The sequence below is a fragment of the Lactuca virosa genome, chromosome 8 (assembly GCF_052849685.1).
Source record: "Lactuca virosa cultivar CGN04683 chromosome 8, Lactuca_virosa_CGN04683_v6, whole genome shotgun sequence".
NCBI classification, from domain to species: Eukaryota; Viridiplantae; Streptophyta; class Magnoliopsida; order Asterales; family Asteraceae; genus Lactuca; species Lactuca virosa.
In genome coordinates, this window is record NC_136433.1 from 241,432,088 (window position 1) to 241,442,079 (window position 9,992).

The following is a 9,992-nucleotide window of genomic DNA, read 5'->3' on the forward strand; positions in this document are numbered from 1 at the left end:
TTTGTTTTCTTAGCCTAAAACACGAATTAAACCAAAGCAATTTGGTTTTGAAAGCCATAAAAACCATTCAAAAATGATATTCTTTCGGATTTCAGATTTAAACAAACCAGTTTCTGCTCTTTCTATTTTTTTCCCTTTTTTTGGTAAATATATGTGTATTGTTTTTTCTTCAAAAAAGTTCTTTATCAAATAGGTGCGTATAAAGTCCTCCATTTGAAATGGTTGTTCAATTGGTGTAGAATAGATCAACAAAGATTATCAAGTGTGCTGGAATTGCTGATAATGTAATTACTTTGGATTCTTTGGTGTATTTGAAAGGTGAAACACAAGAAGGTGTTCAATATGGTTACATCTAGTCCCATTAAAATTGCTGATAATGTAATTACTTTGGTTTCTTAGTGGATAAAATACTTTGTCAAATTTGAAAATTATAACCGGTTTAGTTGGTGTTGTTTTCCTTTGAATATCATCATGTAACTTTCCTTGTCTTTGTTGCACCCTAGCATCTTGTTGTTTGGCTATGTTTTTAACAAAATTTTGCCAGTTAAAAAAAAGTAAAAAAAGACTTGTTAAATATCTAAAATAGCCATTTTATCATCTTTTAAAAAAATAAGGGTGAATATTATCCAGTTTGGATTTTTATTAAAACCAAATCCAAACTGAAAATTTTGGTTTTTGACTTTGATAAAACCAAACCATCTGTTTGTTTGTTTTTTTTTTTTTTTCCAAATTTTATATATATAAAAACCTAACCAAACCGAAAAAATCATTTTTTCTAAGAACCAAAAACCAAACGATAAGTTTTCCAAAATGGTTTGGTTTTTTTGGTGTTTTTGCACTCCTATAAAAGCAATGTTTGAATAACTATACACAAATTCAAGAATCGTGAGTTGTATTATACGGTTTAGCTTGCCTTTTCAGATAAAACCTTAACAATATCTGTCCGTGCTTTTTCAAGTGCACTCGACAAACTCTCCGGCTTCCGGCCACCCGCCTGAGCAAAATTCGGGCGGCCACCACCACCACCACCACACATTTTGGCTATCGGTCCGATAAACTTCCCCGCTTGCATCCCCATAGTAACTACCGTAGGACTAAATGCAGCCACTAAACTCACTTTCTCTTCACCGGGACTCGAGCCCAAGATTATTGCTGCGGGATCTTCTAAAACATCAAGAAGATGTTCGGCTGCGGTTTTGAGTGAATCAGCATCCGTATCATCCATAAATTCAACAAGCACCCTGAAGAATAACATAGTTTAAAACTTTGACAAAATCGATTATAGATGACTTTTTGACTTTTGAGGTCAAACCCATTTGAACCTGATTTTTGTTGAGCTTCCAACATGAAAAGCGTTTTTTGCAATAACCGATGCTTTGTAAACCGCTGTTTTCGCACGTGCAGCCGAGACCTCGTTTTTTGTCATCCTTAATTCTTCCAAAAGTGAAGATACCCTCATTGGCACTTCTTCTGCTTTTACCTGTACACCAAAAGATCAAAAAATTTAAAATTTATATACTTTTGAAATTTAGAAAATGGAAAATAGGAATGGGGATGGATTACTTTAAGTGTGGAGCAAAGCTGCTTCATGTAGTTATCTCGATCGCTAACGTATTCGATAAAAGCATCACCAGCAACAGCTTCTATACGTCTTACACCTGATGAGATTCCTTGTTCTGAAATGATCTTGAAGCCACGAATCTCTGAAGTATTGCTAACGTGTGTGCCTCCACATAGTTCCATTGATACTCCCGGAACATTTACAACACGTACCTAAAATATCATAAATCGTATGTAACTTTTTTTTTATTTGAGATATTTCATAAAATATCAGAGCAAGACGACTTGTCATATGTTTGGCATACAATTTTTTATTTGAGACTAAACAAGCTTTCTAGGGCTATTTTTGACGATGAGGATGAGGAGGGTATATACGTCTTTTTTCACAAACAAGAGATCGTGAGCGAGTCCATGTCCTACCTTTTTAGGTGGGACAATTTTTGTCCCAGTGATATCAGTTCCAATCCCAGTCTCAGTCTTAGCCCAATGCAGACCAAACACAATACGAGGTCATGTGGCACAAATAGGGCCATACAAAATACCTCTTCGCCATATTTTTCTCCAAACATTGCAATTGCGCCTGCTTTTTTAGCATCCGCAATCCGCATCACTTCGGTTTGTAAAGGCGTCGCGTCTCCTATCCACTCATTAATCAAATCTTCAACTTTCATCAACTCATGATCAAGAAGTTGCCTATGGAAATTGAAATCAAATCTCAACCGTTCAAATGCCACCAATGAACCCGCTTGTGACGTCTCTTGTCCTATAACTTTCTTCAACGCCGCTTGCAACAAATGAGTAGCCGTATGATGTACCTAAAAAATTCTCCCCAAATTATATAATAAGTTAATAATAACCCGTCATAAATAGATTTAAAATAAGGATATTCACAAAAAAGAAAAAAAAAACAAATGATCTTAATAACCCTACCTTTGCCCTTTGTCGTAATTTTGCATCAACCTCTGCTACCACTTCTCCACCAACCGCAACACTTCCTTCTTTTATCGTACCTTTGTGAACAAATATATTCCCTAACGACTTTTGAACATCGGATATCTCAACAACCGCAGTAATTCCCGTTTTGCCCCCGTTGACTTTTATTAACCCTCGGTCCCCAATTTGACCACCGGATTCCGCATAAAACGGTGTCCGATCCAATAAAACTTCAACTTCACTTCCTTCGGGAACCTCAATTACCGGTTTACCCCCCAATAAAATACCCTTTATCACCGCATTAGAATAAAGTGTATCATACCCGATAAACTCTGTATCCGGAACATTTTGGGTCAAATCCGACCCGTTTTCAACCGTGAGTTTCACCGTATTATGAGCAGCTTGTGATTGCCTCCTTTGATTTTCCATCTCCACATCAAAATCACTCATATTTACCGAAACGCCACGCTCATCCGCTTCCTCCATGGTTATCTCCACCGGAAACCCGTAAGTATCATATAAAAGAAAAGCATCTTTTCCCGATAAACAAGCGGTGGTTTTGTGAAGTGTCGCGTATTCCAAAGCATTGTCCAACATTTCATCTAGAAGCTTTTCTCCTCTTTCTAATGTAACAATAAACCGTAATTCTTCTCGTTTTAACTCTTCGAGAATACGCGTTTTTCTTGTTTTTACATCGGGGTCGATTTCTGTGCTTAAATCGATTACTTTTTGGGCGATTATCGGTAAAAACGCGCCTTCGAGGTTGCCAGGTTCGTCTCCTTTTATACCGAGTAATCTTCCGGTACGTACGGCCCGCCGAATGAGCCGTCGGACAATGTAACCTCGGCCAATGTTTGACGGGAATACGCCGTCTGATAAAAGATACACGATTGCTCTCATGTGATCACCGATAACCTAAAAAGTTGTAAATATTTAATATAAAGTTTTTGAATAAATTGGAAAGATAATAATATTGATTCTTGAATAATGAATAGCATACTTTGAGTTTTGTTCTTGATGAATCGTTTGTAAGAGCATATGATATGCTTGCTAATTCTGCTGCTTTTTCGATAATCGGGAAAATTAAATCCGTTTCGTAATTGTTGGGAACCTGTAAAAAAAGTTTTAAAATATTTAAAATTTTGAAAGTTTTAAGCTCATTTGAACCCGTTTGTGTTTGTGTTTGTTGTGTAGTGGATTGGGACAGGGACAGGGACTAGTTCCAAATCTCTCATATGGGAAAAAGACGTAAATGCCCTTTTCATTGAAAGAAGCTTTCGGTACCTTTTCAAAGTTTAAGCTCGTTTGCAGGTTGTACTGTGTTTGTTGAGCAGTGGATTGGGATTGGGACTGAGGCGGATGTTAACAAGACAAAAGTTGCAGCTTTTTGTCTCACCTAAAAAGATGGGACATGGACTTGCTCTAGACCTTACATATGTGAAAAAGACGTAAATGCCCTTCTCAAAGAAGATTTTGGTACCTTTTGTAAGATGCGAGCCATGCGTTCTAAGCCCATGCCCGTATCGATATTCTTTTGTTTTAAAGGTTCTAAAGAACCATCTTCTTTTTTATTAAATTGCATGAAGACAAGATTGTAAAACTCGATAAATCTTGTATCATCATTCAAATCCTACATATGAATATTAAGTCAACAACCAAAACAACAAAGTCAACACCATTACGAACAAAAAGGCGCTTCCCCTTTTGAGACTGATGTAAATGGGACAAAAATTGTTAACTTTTTGTCACACCCAAAGGGGGGGCATTTACGTCTTTTGCACAAACAAAGATTGAAACTTACAGCATTTGAAAACCCTCTTTCGGTATGGAAATCATAGTAGATCTCAGAGCATGGCCCACAAGGACCCGTTGAGCCACTTGTCCAAAAGTTATCTTCTTCACCCATTTTCTTTATACGATTTGCAGGAACACCTATCTGAAGCAAAAAAAAAAAAAAAAAAAAAAAAAAAAAAAAAAAAAAAAAAAACTGTATCCTTATTTGCAAGTTTTAAGAAAAAATCAATTATATTTTACAAGTTTCAAGTTACATATTGTTATTATTGATAAAAGATGTTAATATGTTGGCTAATATGAAGAAGATATTTCACCTCATCATGCCATATGTCATATGTTTCTTCATCATCTTCATAAACACTAATCCATAAGTTCTCTGCAGACAATCCATATCTGAAAGCAAATCATAAAAATAAACAAGTATTAGGATAATTTTTAAGACAAATTCCACAAATGCTATATATGTGTGTTTCTTTTGGACTTAAGCCATAATATATTACAAAATTTCCCTCAACTGTTTTTCCTTCCATTTCCTGATCTTTCAAACATCATTTATTCATAAAGTTTTGAAAAAAAAAACAATCCATACTCTATGGTTGAAAGTTCCCAAGCCCACTTTATAGCTTCTTTCTTGAAGTAATCACCAAAACTAAAATTCCCAAGCATTTCAAAGAATGTATGGTGTCTAGAAGTTCTTCCAACATTCTCAATATCATTCGTACGTATACACTTTTGAGAAGTAGTAGCACATGGTACTTGTCTTGGCACCTGAAAAGTATATTTCAAAACCATCAAAAATGGACCAAAATGCCCCCAACTTTCTAGGGCTATTTTTGATCATTAGCATGAGAAGGGCATTCATGTCTTTTACACAGACGTGAGATCAACAATGAGTTTTGTACAACCTTTTTAGGTGAGACAAAAAAGTTGCAACTTTTGTCCACTTTTTTAGGTGAGAGAAAAAGTTTCAATTTTTGTCGCTGGGCACTCAGTCCAATGCATGTCAAACACAGTACAACTTGTTTCTGTTAATAAATGGGGATTTAAATACCTTTCCAAGAAAAATAGGTTTGAATTGCAGCATCCCAGCAATGGTGAGAAGAACAGTAGGATCATCAGGGACAAGAGAAGAGCTTGGAAGAATCTTGTGACCTTTTGCAGCATAAAATTCAAGAAATCTCCTACGGATGGAATTCCCACTTGTGGGACCCTCTTCACATTTTTCTTCTATATGATGATCCTCTGTGAGTGGTTCTACTGAAGCTATAAGGAAGATTACATAAACTTCTGATTTCAATTCTTGTTTTAAATGTCAAATATTGATTAAAATAAGGATTAGTGATTAAACCTGATGAATTTCTGATGAACTGCATTCTAGGGTTTCTAGAGGGCAAGTGAGAAGGATAGATTAGTGATAATCTTTGTACAATAACGTCTTTGTAATTCCAAAAACCTGCAAATGAATTTATGTCTACATTATATCAATTGATCAATTAAAGCATAAAGAAACAACACCTTAGTTCAAATTTACTTGTTGTTAACGATTGATACCAAACATATGTTGATCTCCATGTTCCATGGGAGGTGATATGATTTGACTTTTGAAGGTAAAACCTAATTCTTTTCAGTTTTAGAATTGACATAGATTTTGCTACGAATTTACATCAATATATATGTATTGTATTATCTGATACAAAATTTGTATATAGTTATCAAAATTTCTCCAAAAATAACGGTATTCATATCAATTATGTATTTGCAAATCAGTTCGCTTTAACTTAAACGTCAAAACATGCTCAAAGACATAAGGGGATACACGAAACCACAAAAGCTGAAACATGATGCTAAAAAACGAACTGGAAATCTGAATATAGGTCAATTAATTAGCAAACGAGAATCAAGCTTTAATCATCATGGAAATTCAAGTACTTAAATTAATTCAGTTCTGAAGTACAATCGTGAAGTTTGAAGGGTTTAGGAGCACATTAACTGATGAATAATTTGGCAAGAGTAACTGAGTAAGTGGAAGGAAATTACCAGGGGAAAGAGAATGGTGGCATTTCGTACGATTTCTTGAAATTAAAGTGGAAGGTGGAAATGGGGCAAATGAGCATGGAAGCTTGGAGGCTTCCATGGCTGCTCTCTCCGTCAGCGAGAGAGTGAGGGAGGGACGAGAAATAGATAAAGCAAAGGCAATCCACACGATTCTTTGTAGCTAAAAATATGGGTATGTGCCTATGTGGGATAATTAAATGATAACTTTTTCTTAAAAAAATCAAATCACAATTATATAATAAAAAATAGGTTCATATATGACTATCAAAATCTAATTTTAGAAAACAAAATACTCAGGATCTAAATAAAAAGTCTAAAGGCTGTTTGGCTGGAGAATGTTACAATGAAAATAAGATTGATAAGCCCCATGGACTCTTAGTTTATGTTACAAGGAGCCCAAAGTCTAATTTTTTGTAGCTTACTTCCAAAATTTGTGTATGGAGGGCAGTTTGGTCTTTTATGTATTTTGCACGTTAGAGTCTGGGGCGATTCAAAGTAGTGGGGATATCACCTCGCGGAGTTGTTATTCCCTTTTGTCGTTTTCTTTAGTAGTAGTATATATAGTAGTTAGTAGTATGAGTAAGGAAGCTAAGACTTAAATTGTAAGAGAACTCTCTTCTTTTGGAGAGACTCTCACCTCTAGAATTGTGAGAAAACTATCTTTATGAATATTATCAAGAATTTCTGTTAGTTCAAGTGTTAGAATGTCTGGGATATATGATAGATTCAACAAGGGTCTATCAAATGGTATCAGAGCTGTTGATGTTGGGGAAGAAATGATAGCAAGGAGGATAATCCAAACAGATCTGCTAGAGATGGTGAAGCTAATGGAGATGCATCGTCAGAACCAGATAAAGAGAGAAGAAGAGACAAAAGCTAAAATAGCAAAAAAGAAAAAAATATTACTACTCAGAGGAAGGGAGGGAGGCTGAGAAGGCTAAATGGAGAAAATTTTATTACTCAACCTTAAAGGAGAAGGACAAAGTAGTCCATGAAGAAGAAGAAAAATCCTTGGAAATTATTGAGTTGGAATCGGATGATGAAGAAGAATCATTGGAAGTTACCGAGTTGGAATCGGAACCTATGATGGAACCTCAGCTTCCATCATCACTGTTGTCGGCTTCACAACTTTCTCCACCACCTTCACCATCGCAGTTTACACCAGCTCTAGGATTCGAAAAGAGAAACGAGGCTACAATTTTGTTCATGGCAAGCCCTAATCATAGCGTTAGGAAGTTGGGAGTGCCTTTGTTCGATAACCACATACCACCAGTGTCGTCGTCCCCCTGCCCTGCACCACCACCGCTGCCGTTTTCCCCACTACCGTTGGCACCGCCATCGTTACTACAACTGTCTAGTTTTGTAGTAAAGGGAGGAGGAACGCTTGACCTAATTCCGAACCATGGAGAACTGAACGAGAAGTTTTAGAAGCAAAACGTTCCCCACTTTGACGGAACGAATCCAAGTGACTGGATACCGGAGAAACATTCAACGACCGGAGACAAGCAATTTTTGGCGAACCCCCAGATGGGAGGAGTAACAGCGGACCAACGGAGCTTGGTTGAGATAACGGTTCCGTTAAAAGACGTAACAGTAAAAGTGAGGCTTCTAGGGTTTTACAAAATTGGGCTTAAAAGAGATAAGTGGGCTGTGATCAACACCTTGGGCTAACAAAATACTAATCGTACTGTGGAGTTGATGGGTAACTTTTCTAACTCAAGCCCAAGTTTTAATGAATCGGCTCCGACTTTGGTCAAACAGGGATTAGACCTACCTTATATTCACATAACACTAATCCAACCAATGACACAATTGGCGCCGATTCCTCTTCGCACCTATGTTTCTCTTCTGTCGATCGAACCTCAATCGGCCACCTCTTACTCAACCACGATGCCCACCTCCTCGAGGTTGGAGGCGTTGGCTTATCCTAATATCGTCTTCAAAACCCTAGGGTTCAATTTTGGATCCCCTGTCATCCAAAACGATGTCATCCAAAACGAGTTATTGAGCATTTTTGTTGATTCACCTAGGCACATTGGCTCTTCTACTGAGATCAGTGTTGTCTTATGTATCAGATATGGTGTATTAGCTAATGTTGATTGCAGTAAAGATGATGGTGCCCTGGGAAAAATTTTCAGTCTCCAAAACTATGGAGAAATATTTCATCTTTTCGTGACTGCTAACACAAGTGACAAGTATTTCTCTGAATATCTGGTGCATGGAGCATACTTCACATTTCAAAAGGTTACTGAAGATTCTAATGTCACCTTGTCCAAACATCAGGACCCCCTCCTGGATGATATTATGGTTCTCCAAGAAAGAGTGCAGGGGAATTGATGTATGCTTGTTGGAATCAAAATACAAGAAAAAGGTCTTAAATAGTTTACAGTTACAACTGGTTATGATGATCTAGGTGGAACAGCTGGTTATGATGATCTTGGTGGAAGTAGTGTCATTACTGGTGAGAACAAGAAGGGTGTGGAGAGCTCTTGGATCTTGGAGAAGTTGAATCATAAAGGGATTTATGAAGTGAGAGATAAAGAAATGCTTGTTAGTGCTAAAAATGGAAAATATGTTGTTAGCAAAGATTTGATGTTAAAGTGGCTGCAATATATGTTTCCTGGGGCAAATGGGAGTGGAAGTGAAGTTACTTATGGTGAGCTTTATTGGCTGGAAGAGTTCCTGTTGCGCTCCCTTAAGGTTTTAGATGATTCAAGTGATGGTTTTACCGAAGGACTTGAAGTTGAACTAGCAAATTTATGTAGCAAGGGCTTTAATGCATCACTTGCTTCTGGTGGATGTGGCTTGTACATCACCTTCGATCCTTATGAGAATGGTTGGGAAGTTGTGAAAAGAGGTGGGAATGCACATGTCATTGGTGAAGTCCCACATAAATTCAAGAACGTTTTTGAGGTGGTGAAGACACCAAGGGAGGGTCCCAGTTTTCATTACCAGTACTTCTCCTTAGGTGTGATGAGTAATAAGAATGGGTGTCACAACTAGCATTTTTGGCTAGGAAATTTTGTCTTCATGTAATCAACTCTTGTATATAATTGTGACTCTAAGTCGATGTTATGTACAATGCTTATTCAAAAACAACTATTCAAATCAAAACTCACTCGTGAAGTCCAAAACCAAATTCAATACATTTCAACTGTGAGTTTGCAATCTTAATGTCCCGATTCAAACTCTTATTGGACCACGACCCTTTTATTAGGCCTGTTGGTCCAATAAACTCTTAATTTGGTTATTTTGGGCCAAGGAACCCTATTTGGGCTCTAAGTGGACCCACATTCATTAAACTATAACATTTTGGGCCATAAGACTTTTATGGGCCTTATTGGACCTAAATTGTCTCACTTTGCTTCATGAGCCTTATTGGGCCGTAAACTCATTCCTTCTAACACTTTGGGCCACAAACCCAATTCCTTTATCATTTTTGGGCCGTAAACCCATAAAGAGGGCCCAATGGGCCGAAAACTTTTATTTTGGGCCTTATAATTTCTAATATGTTCAATACTAGCCCAAACTTCCCTTTTCTCTTTTTCTTCCCCTCTCATTCTCGGTTTCATACATATAAAAAAATAATAATAATAAGAGGATAATTATGGTGTTGCTACCTAATTATTGTTTAATGGATTTCCAAGCAA

General features: G+C 36.9%; 1 protein-coding gene across 2 annotated transcripts; it reads right to left on the reverse strand.

The window, feature by feature from the left end:
* Positions 1 to 801: 801 nt before the first annotated feature.
* On the reverse strand, positions 802 to 6,507 carry EMB1030 (Alanyl-tRNA synthetase, class IIc). Of its 2 annotated transcripts, XM_079064080.1 has the most exons (13): positions 6,325 to 6,506; positions 5,636 to 5,740; positions 5,339 to 5,550; positions 4,877 to 5,055; positions 4,602 to 4,680; positions 4,295 to 4,429; positions 3,974 to 4,123; positions 3,494 to 3,604; positions 2,491 to 3,408; positions 2,103 to 2,375; positions 1,564 to 1,773; positions 1,323 to 1,480; positions 802 to 1,241 (listed from the first exon to the last, which is right to left on the reverse strand). In XM_079064080.1, the coding sequence occupies exons 1-13, from the start codon at positions 6,419 to 6,421 to the stop codon at positions 905 to 907; spliced, it is 2,964 nt and encodes a 987-aa protein (XP_078920206.1). In that variant the 5' UTR covers positions 6,422 to 6,506; the 3' UTR covers positions 802 to 904. The 2 variants fall into 2 exon arrangements, with proteins under 2 accessions (XP_078920206.1, XP_078920207.1); XM_079064081.1 differs by lacking the exons at positions 802 to 1,241; positions 1,323 to 1,480 and having other exon boundaries at positions 1,615 to 1,773; positions 1,981 to 2,375; positions 6,325 to 6,507.
* Between the last annotated feature and the right edge of the window lie 3,485 nt (positions 6,508 to 9,992).